The 12733-nt window shown below is 38.9% G+C and overlaps 1 protein-coding gene across 1 annotated transcript in view; it reads left to right on the forward strand.

Moving 5' to 3' along the window:
• Positions 1 to 12733, forward strand: part of LOC126298659 (PIN2/TERF1-interacting telomerase inhibitor 1-like) — an 89490-nt gene that overhangs the window by 15399 nt on the left and 61358 nt on the right. The window contains exon 2 of the mRNA XM_049990082.1: positions 10632 to 10754. Within this exon, the coding sequence (XP_049846039.1) occupies positions 10632 to 10754 (123 nt within the window). The remainder of the gene's footprint in view (positions 1 to 10631; positions 10755 to 12733) is intronic.

Here is a 12733-nt window from a genome sequence, read left to right on the forward strand (position 1 = left end):
TGTCCCTCTTCACTTATTACCTCCTGGAGTTCGCTTTCAGCTCTTGCTCTGGGAGCTTACCTTCACACTACCTGCTCCCTCCACGATGGGTGTGAACCCTTCACCACATTGGTTTTGTGCTGCGGCCAGTGTTCACCTTGGTCTTATCACTTCCTAAGGACAAAACTCCAGCCTCATTCTGTTGCTGTAAGTTTCACGACCTTCACACGGAACTTCAAAATAGTACTTTTATGTACACTGATGGATCTTGAACTGATCGTGGTGTTGAGTGTGCCTTTGTCATTGGCACCAACATTTTTCAGTATCAGTTTCTGGAACACTGCTCAGTATTTACAGCAGAGCTCTTCGCCCCGTATCAGGCCATGCAGTACATCTGGCAACACAGGCTTTTCAATTGCATCGTCTGCTCCCACTCTCTGTGCCCTTCAGGGCCTCTGTGTGCTGTAAACTCTCCATCCATTAGTGCAACGGATCCAGGAACACTGTCATTTGCTTGCTCTTGGTGGAGCCACTGCAATGTTTATGTGGCTTCCTGGTCATGTCAGTCTGACAGGAAATGAGGTCACTGACACTGCTGCCAAGGCTGCAGTCCTCATACCTTGGCCCACTAGTTCTTCCATTCCGTCTGATGATCTCTGTGTTGCCATCTGTCAGCAGGTGGTGTCATTTTGGCACCACCACTGGTCTTCCCTTCATGGGAACGAGCTTCAGGGAATTAAACCTCTCCCAGTGGCTTGGATGACCACCTCTCGGCCCTCTCACCGCTAGTAGATAATTTTTGCTAGGTTGCGTATTGGGCTCTGTCTTTTTAGCCATCGCCTTTTGTTAAGTGGTGATCCCCCCCCCCCCCCCCCCCCCCAATTTGTGCTCATTGCCCTCAACCTTTAACGGTTTGCTATTTCCTGACGGAATACCCTGTTTTTAACCAGGTACATTCTCATTTATGTTTGCCATCTGAGGTATCAGTCGTTTTAGCAAACGATGTATTGGCTGTAGATAGCATTCTACTTTTTATCGGTCTTAGTCATATGACGAAGGATATTTAACATTTAGTTCAGGACCTCTGTTTCTTTATGGCATATTTTATGGGCCTTTCTGCAAGTCTCTGCTTTAGCTGTCATTCTTTTCGTTGATTGGGCTTAATGTGTAGCCGTTTTTAACTTACTTTGTGTTCTACAGTTCTGGCATAGGCGTGTATGACCCTACTTGTTTTTGCGCCCTAAAAACAAAAACAGACCCTGTGAATGAGGATCTTGAAAAAGGCAAAGCTGGTCGAATGTTCATATGCTATTCTCCCTCCAATGGTTCAAGTGGTTCTAAGCACCATGGGACTTAACATCTGAAGTCATCAGTCCCTTAGACTTAGAACTACTTAAACCTAACGAACCTAAGGGCATCACACACATCCATGCCCAAGGCAGGATTCGAACCTGCAACCGTAGCAGGAACTTGTATCCGGACTGAAGCGCCTAGAACCACTCGGCCTCAGCAGCCGGCCCCTCCGATGATCTTCGTGTCTGTGAAAGGGATAGGAGGACAGTGAAACTACCACTAGGCAATAAATTGTTGTGTGTCCATAACTCTTCAGAATGTGGGGTTTTGAGGCTTGTCTGCTGAGTCATTCCATGTCAAACAACACACTTTGAATAAAAATTTTAACTCACCCTTTTAGATTTTACTGGAAGTTGGTATACTTATAGTGGGTGCTGAAACTAAGAAAAATACCAAATTTCAATTTTTTACCTCAAACTATTCCTGAAATATGGTCATCTAAACTTTTCAAAAACTGGCCAAAAATGTGTGATCGGACTTTTTAAAAATTGCCCTGGGAACTGCCCTAATTGAGCTAGAGAACTGGGAAAGGTGTCATTTTGCAGCATTTTTCATGCTTTTTCCAGTGATAGACAAAAAACATAGCTTCTAATTAATAACCTTTTTCAAAATGGTAATTAATATTTTGATTTAATTTTATTTACAAAAAGTACATAATTGAAATTTTTCAAAATATTTCCGTAACTACTTCATACTGTTTTAAATCGCATGGCAAAATATAAATGTGAGGTGATAATGGGTTCATTGTTAAAAAAAAAAAAAAAAAAAAAATCCGGGCTCTTGTTTTTCACTAACGGCCCTAGTTGACCAAACTGCCCTTTAAGGTAGTACGTCAGTAGAGGTCCGTATACATGGGGCTTGATGTCTGTACAATAATTCAGAGACTGGAGCCATTGTTGAGATGATGTAGTCTGCATTGTTACCTTCTAAGGCTTTGTGTGCCTACAGCATTATTGTGCACTGTGGTTTTAGTGCAAATCAGTTGTTACCTCTGTGTTGACCAGTCTGTATCTATTATATTTAATAGTTCATTTTCAAGTAAATCTATACATTGAAGGACAGTTTATAAGTGGTTTTTATATAAATATGGAACCAAGTAAAAGGTGCAGTGTTGTAATCCATTGAAGAAGCCAAATCATTTTATTAGAGACAGAAAAAAACTCAGAAATGTCACAACATGGATGCCCAAATTATTTCCTCAAATACCAAGTGGTGCCAAGATTTGTGATAAATGTAGGAAAGATGTAACCAAATTGAAAAATACACCAGAGCCCATAAGTGATGAAAGTGTTGAAGAAGAATCTTCTGGATCAGAGATAATCATCCGAGACCAAGACTGTGACTTCACTCCAACTTCTGTAGCTGTTAAAACATTTAACACAACACTTCAAGAACTAGGTGAGTCCCCAATTGACAAGAGAAAACTAACATCTAGGCATTACGCCAAATCAGAAGTGAAGAAAATCTCTTCAATGATATGTAAACTTTTTGTTGCTCCTGAAACTTCTTCATCAGATACTGATACTGATGGATCCATTCTTGGAAATCTTAAAAGAAACTTTAAAAATTCTATAAGTATAGCAAAAAACTAATGATTCTTACAAGTTTACCTGAAAAGTGGCGTGTCAGGAAAATAATGAGGGAATTTAATGCTTCTCATTACATTGTTCGGCAGTCCAAAAAAATTTTGAAAGAGAGAGGATTCATGGAAGGTCCAAACCCAAAACCAGGGAATTGTTTACCAACAGAAACTGTCAAGAATGTACATTCATTTTATGAAAATGATGAAGTTAGCAGGGCAATGCCAGGTATTAAAGATTGTGTGACAATTACAGAAACAAGTGGAAATAAAACAAAAATATCAAAAAGACTTATTTCGCGTAACCTTAAAGAAGCTTACAAACATTTTAAAGACAAGTTTCCTAACATAAAAATAGGTTTCTCTAAATTTGCTGAGTTGAGACCAAAACATTGTGTATTAGCTGGCCGGAGTGGCACACACACTGTCTGGGTGTGCACAACTCACCAAAACATAAAATTAATGATAGAAAATGCCAAACTAAATACAGTAACAAACAGCAGCTTAAATAATTATAGGCAGTGCATTGCAAAAATGCTTTGCAACCCATCATCTGTTGATTGCAACATGGGAAACTGAATAATGCCCAGGAGAAATTGTCATACTTAAAATTTTAAAAGACTCCTTTCACGAAAACTTAATTGAACAAGTTCAGTTCCGACAGTGGATGTCAGTTGACCGATGTAATCTGGAAAGTGTTCAGAAAACTTCTGAAGAATTCATAGATTTATTTTGTAGTAAGATGTTGACTTTGATTCGGCATGACTTCATTGCCAAGCAACAACGAACATTCCTTAACTCCACAAGAGAAAACCTTATGGAATCTGAATTTGTTGTCATATGATTTTTCAGAAAATTATAGTATAGTTCTACAGGATCTTTTGTTATATATTACAAACTGGAAGATAAAATTGAGCATATGAGCTTTGTCATAGTTTCTGATTGCCTGGAGCACAGTACAACTGCAGTTTACACCTTTCAAAAGAAGCTAATTTCATATCTAACAAATAAATTTCAAAAGACTCCAAAAAAGATATACTATTATTCTGACAGTTCTGCCGCTCAGTATAAAAATAAGAAAAACTGCCTGAACCTTTGCCTTCATGAGGAAGACTTCAACATAAAAGCGGAGTGGCACTTTTCAGCCAAAGCACATGGGAAAGGGCCTTGTGATGGAGTAGGAGGTTCAGTAAAGAGACTGGCAACTCGTGCAAGTTTGCAAAGGCCATACCAGAATCAGATCCAAACCACACGAGATTTATTTGAGTGGGCAGTAGATAATATCACAAATGTTGATTTTGCATGTTCCACTCAAGAAGACTACGCTGCTTCAGAAATATTCTTAAAAAGCCGACTTGAAGAGGCATTGACAATCAAAGGAACACAGGAATTTCACGCTTTCATTCCCAACACTACATCAAAATTAATAGTCAAATACTTTTCAGGTGATATGCAGAGTTGGGAGAGGGAAGTAACTACATCACCAGACAAACTGAAGTTACAAGATGTATCAGGCTATGGCAGAAACTGGTGGCTTGGGTACATTTTAGAAAGAAAGAAAAAAAGAAACGAAGAACTTGATGAAGTGAAAATAACTTTTCTTCATCCATGTGGACCAGCTAAGTCATTCTCTTATCCTGCACATGCAGATGTCCTGTGAGTGTCAGTTGTGGATGTGCTCACAAAAGTGAATCAATTTACTCTGATAGGGAGAAAGTACATTCTTAATGAAAGTGATGTAAACCAAACCCAGTCAGCTTTATTAAAATGTAATATGTGAAGTTCCAAGACAATTTATTGGGAAACTGCTTTCAACTCAAAACTTAAATTTTTTTCTCAGGTTAGTGCTAATGTATATTTTATAGAAAGTTGTTTAAAAATTATTGTTAGTACTTATTGTGTTAAATTTAGCTATGTACAGATACCTGTTACTCAAAAACAAGCATTATGTATTTAATTTGCTTAATAGTTCCATTTCAAACATCATGGACCAGAACTATTATGTAAATACTTGTACTTATTCATACTTTATTTCAGTTTGTAGTTCAATGCTCAATTTCTTGTTTTTGTTATATCGGTTAATATACTGTTAGTGAAGTTGTGTGAAATTAAAATAAGCAATCAACATAATTATAAAATATGCTGATTAGTTTTGGTTTAATAAGGTGATGTTTTGATATTTTTAATACTTTTTTTACTTACCTTTCAGTATATTTTAAAGAAATTCCTGTTTGTTAAAGGTCAATTTGATCAAACTAGGGCCGTTAGTGAAAAACAAGAGTCCGGAATAATTTTTTTTAACGATGAACCCATTGTCATCCCCGATTTATATTTTGCCATGTAATTTACAATAGTATGAAGTAGTTATGGAAATATTTTGAAAATTTTCAATTATGTACTTTTTGTAAAAAAATTAAAATTAAATCAAAATATTAATTAGTATTTTGAAAAAGGTTATTAATTAGAAGCTATGTTTTGTTGTACATCCCTGGAAAGAGTTTGCAAAATGACACCTTTTCCAGTTCTCTAGCTCAATTAGGGCAGCTCCTAGGACAATTTTAAAAAAAAAAGTCCGTTCACACATTTTTTACTAGTTTTTGAAAAGTTTACATAGCCATATTTCAGGAATGGTTTGAGACAAAAAATTGAAATTTGGTATTTTTCTTAGTCTCAGTGCCCACTACAAGTATACCAACTTTCAGCAAAATCTAAGAGGGTGAGGTAAAATAGGTGTGTTGATTTGACATGGAATGACTCTGCTCTGTAAAGTAGCTGCCAAAAGAGTACAGTGCTGTTGCGTGCAGAAGTGTTTCAGAGCACACCGTTCATTGTACATTGTTGAACATGGAGATCTACAGCAGACCACCAATACATGTTGACTTGTTGACCCAATAATATCGTCAATTATAATTGCAGTAGGCATGGGACCATTGGGATTCAACCGTTGATCAATGGAAACATTTCAGCTCATCAGCTGAATTATGTTTTTGCTACACTAGGTCGATGGTCGTCTCCACGCATGCTGTCATCGAGGTGAAAGGGAGCTTGCCGCAGACAAATGTGGTGGGAGCAGTATTATGCTGTTGGAGACATTGTCCTGCACTGGATAGGACCTGTTGCAGTAATCAAAGACACAGTGACAGCTGAGAACCACCTGCATCCCTTAATGTATGATGTCTTCCCCGACAACAATGTCGTCTTTGAGCAGTTTGATTGTCCACGTCTCGGTGCCAGAACTGTGTTATAGTGGTTTGAGGAGCTTTATAGTGAGCTTACATTGATGTTTCGGTGACCGAATTCACCTGATGTAAATCCTATGGAACCCACCTGGATAGCTATCGGGTGCCATCACTGTGTATGCAAATTAGCAGTCCACTATTTACATGAATTTCATGACCTGTGCGTAGACCTCTGAAGCCACATACCTTCACAAACCTACCTATAAACTGTCAGACCCCTAGTTTGCAGAGTATTCTGGCCAATTGATGTATATTAGAATCCTAATCTGCGATCTGATGTTTTCCCGGCGTATTTCCAATTTGAACAGTTCTCGGGTATCTGACTGGGTAGCATCATAATTTCTTCACAATATTTCAGCAGACGTACATGCTAACATCTTAAGGTGGATCCTGATGAATGCTGTGCTGTTCCTCTCAGCGCCCTATATATACTAGCCATTACCCCCTCCACCGTTCCTCTCCTGGTGTCTTCGGCATGGCCAGCACGGTAGCTACTGGAGGTGGTGGGGGAAGCGGCACCTCAGTCTGAACTGGGGTCTGCAGTCTCCCTGCTGCCACCGTCGGGGGCGGTCCTTGATCTATGGGACTGCATCTTTCTCTCCAGGTTGAGTGCAGGGTTCCAAGCCTGACTAAGTCTTCATTAATTAGATCGTCCTGTAGTTGGATTTCAATGGCCTCTTTAGTAACGCAGTCCCAGAAGCAGGAGGATTGACAGAGTATTTTTGTTTATTCATAGTCCATAGTATGGCCATTCTTTATACTATGGTCAGCCACGGCTGATTTAATGGCCTGGCATAATTCGGTATGGCGCTTGTGGTCGCGGCACCTCAGGAATGGTGGAGGGGGGTAACGGCTAGTATATAGAGGGCGCTGAGAGGAACGGCACAGAATTCGTCAGGATCCACCTGAAGATGGCAGCATGTATGTCTGCCGAAATATTGTGGCGAAATTATGACGCTACCTGGTCGGATACCCGCGAACTGTTCAGATTAGAATCCTAATCTGTTATGAAAGGAGCTCAATTTTCTTAAACACCTAGGAATTTACAAGGAATCAAAATGGCAAACAAACTACAGTATAAGGTTAGCTGCTGTTTTCTCCTCATGGGCTATGGAGCAGTAAATAATACTCTGTCATCCATATGCCACTTTGCACTGATAGTGCGTATAATCAATGTAATGTATTATGTTTCACATGTGTCATCCATCTGCTTATCATGGAAAGAAGTTCTTTTAACAATAATAGCAGCAGCAACTTGTGGTACCAGCACCTTTTTAATAGTGTCTGCTGTGGAAATTACTCAATTAGTAGCCATATTTGGATGATTTAGTGTAGCGTTCACATCAACTCCACGACTTGCATTGTTTCATACAGGTATGATTGCGTGGTTTACCTTTACGACTGATTATTGAACCATACTGAATTATGTAAGATCTTCGCAGTACGAGGGTGCCTCTGAATCACAAATAGTGCATTTTTAGGTGGCAGGGCATGATGTTGCTCTGTGCCCAGTTTTCGTTTGGTGGAACACATTTTCTCGCGGTGAAAGCAAAATAAACAAGAATTTTAAATTTTGTTTGCATTGTACGAACTTTCTATGTTTTGCCTATGAAGTGTGGACTGAAGCAATGAACTTCTTTCAGACATCACTCTTTCTCTTATAGAGCACATTTCCAACTGTGTGCACTGTGTCAGAAATGTTTCACCTTACAACCTCGACAGTCTCATAAAACTCAGTATCGCTAGCGGCCATCTGATCCTGAGTGTCAGTCATTTTCATCCTGCGGTACAACAGAAAGATAATGCTCTCAACTTCCAAGTCACAGCTTGCCTCATACAGCTGCACACTTCAGTAAGAGGGAACTAGTTGACGAGTAGGAAGCAACTGCGGCACCATTGTTCTCAGACTCATCATACATAGAGAATGACAGTGGTAAGGAAGGAGGACAGAAAAGCACTGATGTAACAGCAGTGTCTTGATTTCTAATGTATGAAACTTTCAACATTTTACTCATCTTTTCTCCGTTTCTGATCTCTAATGAGTGGTTTATTTGAAATTTAGTGTACGAGTTGGTGTTTTGTAGCAGGTGGCACTCTCTAATGTTGAGTTTCTTCGTCAGTGAAGTAGTTGTATGGAATGGCGTGCTGTGGATCTGACATGGTGATGGTCGATGTGACTAGTATGATAAGTTATCTACAAAACTATTGTGTTATGGAAAACTGTTATGTATCACCATTGTGAGAAGGAAATTAAAATGATGGAGGTGGCTCAGTCGCACAATAGCGACGGATTCATGTGATAATGTCATGAGGGCACTGTGTGTATGTCCATACTGTGTGGAATATTGTTTGAAAACTTCTGGACTGCTGATCAACAGTATAGTTTACTTGACCTGCTATACGGTTTTAAGTGAACAAGACGACTGCCGAGTGAGGTGGTGCAGGGGCTAGTGCACTGGACTCGCATTCGGGAGGATGACGGTTCAAACCCGCGTCCAGCTATCCTTATTTAGGTTTTCCATTATTTCCCTAAATCACTCCAGGCAAATCCCAGGACGGTTCCTTTGAAAGGGCACGACCGACTTCCTTCCCCATCATTCCCTAATCTGATGGGACTGATGAACTTGCTGTTTGGTCCCCTCCCCCAAATCAACCAACCAACAAGATGACTTTATTAATTAGTTTTCTTTTTGTTAGAAAGTGTGCTCTGAATAAATTACGTTTGTATCACATAGTGGGACTTTGGGTTGTTGTTGAAATTGAAGAATTGCCATTTGATTTTAGTTTTATTGCTGTTTGAGGTAGGAAGAGGGGTATTGGATACTGGAAGGGGCTTTTGGTAGGTGGGCAAGGGAGGCATTTTTGTTTGTAGGGAAGTAGGTGGGGAAGATATTGTACTTGTTTTTTTTTTGCATTGTTTAGCACATGTATTGGAAGTTTTTATTGTATTTTATTTATTTATTTTAGGTTTTCTGTATGATGACATTTTTCAGTTGATGATTGCATTTTTAAAATGTGTGTGTTTAGCTTTTGTTCTTATTATGACAGTATTTGTGCATGCTAAGTGTGTGCTTTGGGTTTATTTTAGCTGTTAACTGAAGTTAATGATGTGAGGTATAGGGAGAGAGGGTCACATTTCAGTTAGCAGCACTTTTCAGTGGTTTGGATTTCTCACCACTGGAAACTGTTTAACAGACTAACAGATAGACAATGATGTTCCACAATAGAATAGTACCTGATGGTATGTTCCTCAGGTCTAATTTACAGTGCCAAATATCAATGTATTCTCTAAAGTGTGAGATCAGATAATTTTTGTCTGTGATGCTTTTGTTCGTATATCATCTGCATCTTCTAACATGTTGTTTATTTATTGTGAGTGGTAGCTTGGATCGTGTTGTTTACTTGACTCTTTTGTAGCAAGTGTGCTGGAGATTGCAATATACCATTCTACTTTGCACATTTATATGTCGGTTTTGGTGCACAACATAAGTATGTTTCATCTGACAGCTGAGATCGGAGGTACCGTGGCTCAGTTAGAGATAATCTAGGACTGAGGAAGTCTGTTGTTTACAAAATCGCTTGGCATTAAGGAAAAATATATGTCGACCAGACAATCTGCAATATTTACAACAAATAAGTTGAGCAACATCGCCACATCTGCTTACTCCAACTTGAGAGATCTGCGGTGGCAAAGTGCTTTCTAATTGAGGAGTACAGAATGTTGTATGATGAGACACAGAAAGTTGATCCAGCATCTTGCTATTGGGACTGTGTTACAAGGGAATTAATTGAAATTAGACTAGCAGATAATATTATAAATAGGGAGAAGGGAAATCCTGTAAGTGAAACATGGACTCCTGTTTTGTCTGATATTAAAAAATAATTGTCTCTGACTCAGCTGGCACAATGTATTGACCTACATATTTTGTAGTGACTTATTGTTCTTGTCACCTTACATAACTGGGGTACTGTACTTTAATTTTGTGTTGGGGGTAGTCGTGACAGCCTTTTGCACATGCTCTGTTGGTTGTCAACGGTGTATAAAAGGGTTGTTATTTATGATAGGCACTCATTCTGGTGAGGTTTAGCAACCAGTGTTCTCACCTATGGCAGTCAGATGGATTGCTGAAATATCATGTCGAGATGATTATATGAGCTGGCTGCAGGCCCAGCAAGGGTATTATAAGTATTTTGCCAAAATAAAATTGGAGAAGTCAGTGGAACATTATATTTTGCAAATTGTAAAAATGGTTGATACAATTTTTGTGGAGCAGTTCTGTTTAGTTTTATCTTAAGGTTTCCTACACGAGATTGTGTGACAATTTGTTTGCTATAAACAACACACTAAGTTATTTGTGTGCAGTGGTTTGCATCTGATTCTTCCATTCTTACCACAACAAACAGTGTACCCTTTGTGTGACTATTGCACATCCTCAACAGATATTGTTTGTAAATTATATGATTGTATTTTTCTTTTATAGATAATAATAAATTTGGTCAACGAATGTTGGAGAAGATGGGATGGAAGAAAGGATGTGGTCTTGGAGTAAACTTGCAGGGGATGAAAGAACATGTCAAAGTGTCGGCCAAGAATGACACCAAAGGTACTGAAATGACTACATTATTGAGAGTGACACGTTTTTCCCTTGTCTGATATTGCAGTTTTCCAAATTGTGAGGTTATTTTTAACCATCGTAGACACTTAAAATTAGTTATCTTGCCTGTGCTCAAGTACTTACTCATGTATGTTGTTAATCAAAGTGTCTTTTACAACCAAAAATTTAATTTTAATTTTGTTAGAAAAATATTTCTTACCACTTCAGTTATGTTTATGAAACATTGTCCCAAACTTTTGCACTCCTAATCTACTGTACATATTTCCACCTGTAACAAACTTTGATTTTATATGTGTTCACACGACTGTTTTCATTACACTAAATTTTCTCTTTCAAACTCGCATGGTAAGCAAAGAGAAGATGAGTGTAAAGACACTATCAAAGATAATGCTGGGCCCCTTTCTTCTTACCTTTTTTCGAAGATAGTTTTGTACCTAAGAGCAATCAATGCCTTGGCCCATCTCACATGGACTAGACACTTTTTATATCTTTGTCTGAACTATTACTTCTAGTCCCCCTACCTCCCCCCCCCCCACCCCCCCCACCCCAAGATAGTGCCATTTAAAAAAAATAAACATTTGACGCTCTCCTCCTGAATGTCTGAATATTTTTTTAATGGTTTCGTATCTCACCATCACATTTCCTGTAAAGAGCAGGCTGACAAGCATGTGCCCCTGCTTGGCCACTGTATCATCTTTTGCTTTATGGGATCATTTGGATGCTATACAGAGTCTCATGCAGTCAGCTCACCTTTCTCATTGTTAGTGTAAGCTTTCCATATTTTGGAGTTGGGAAAATCTTATTCAAGCAGCTCATGAATTGGTGCCAAGAGTCTGAGTGCACAAGATTCCAGTTTTCTCACCAAGGAAAAATTTGTGGCACTACTGGGAACAAAGCCCAGTTCTCCACGTGGCAGTCAGGCACACTGATTGCTCCGATAAGGAGCTGAATAGCATCTATAACAAAGAAAATTCTGTTTACTGTATATTAATTGATAAGAATCATTTCATTACTCCAAGTTATTTTTTGTAACAGTTTTAACCCAGTATTACATTTGCCCTTTCACATATGAGGAAATAGAGTTCTCTTTATACTATACTTGCAGAAAGTTTTAAGACATGATGTTATTAGGCGACTGAATTATGGGTTTTCAATTAAAATTTCAATGCTCTATCTCTAACACTTTTGCATATTTGTTTTTCTGTATTGTAATCAGGTCTAAAGAGCCCCTGTGTTTTTGACTAAAATGTTTTCCTTCCCTGAAATGGTTAATCCCAGAGATATGGAATTTTTACTGTTGTTTTATTACAGCAAAATTAAGTAAAAATTTTGTTGCAGTAGTTCTAGCATTTGTGAAGAAAGAAAACATATTAGTCACAAAAATAGGAATTTTTAGCCTTGTTTACAAAATGGAACAACATTCCATCTCCAAATGTATTAGAGCTAGACCAGTGGAATTTTAATTGAAAACCCATAATTACGGTGTCTAATAACATAATGTAAAACATAGACAAAATGCTATTACTTTAAGGATACATACAGATCAACAAAATTTAGGCATGTCCCTATAATTTCTGCAAACAATGTGTGTGTGTGTGTGTGTGTGTGTGTGTGTGTGTGTGTGTGTGTGTGTGTGTGTGGGCGTGTGGGCGTGTGGGCGCGCGCGCGCGCACAATACACTGTGCCGGGAATGCAGTTCTACAGCTGGACTGGGGCGTGAGGAGAAAGGTGGCAGGGAGTGGAAATGAGCATTGGGGATGGGTGGCTGATGGCTGGGTGAAAGGTAGTAGGTGCATGAAATGGGAATGCAACAAGGGCACAGGCACCACTGAATTCAAGCAGTGCATTATGGCGATGACATGAAAGAGTGAATTGAGAAGGGGCAACGTAACATAGAAATGGGAGACTGGGGATGATGATATGGCTGTAGGATGAGTAAAGTTAGGGGCCTGTGGCAGGGTGGAGGC

The sequence above is a fragment of the Schistocerca gregaria genome, chromosome X (genome assembly GCF_023897955.1).
Source record: "Schistocerca gregaria isolate iqSchGreg1 chromosome X, iqSchGreg1.2, whole genome shotgun sequence".
Taxonomy (NCBI): domain Eukaryota; kingdom Metazoa; phylum Arthropoda; class Insecta; order Orthoptera; family Acrididae; genus Schistocerca; species Schistocerca gregaria.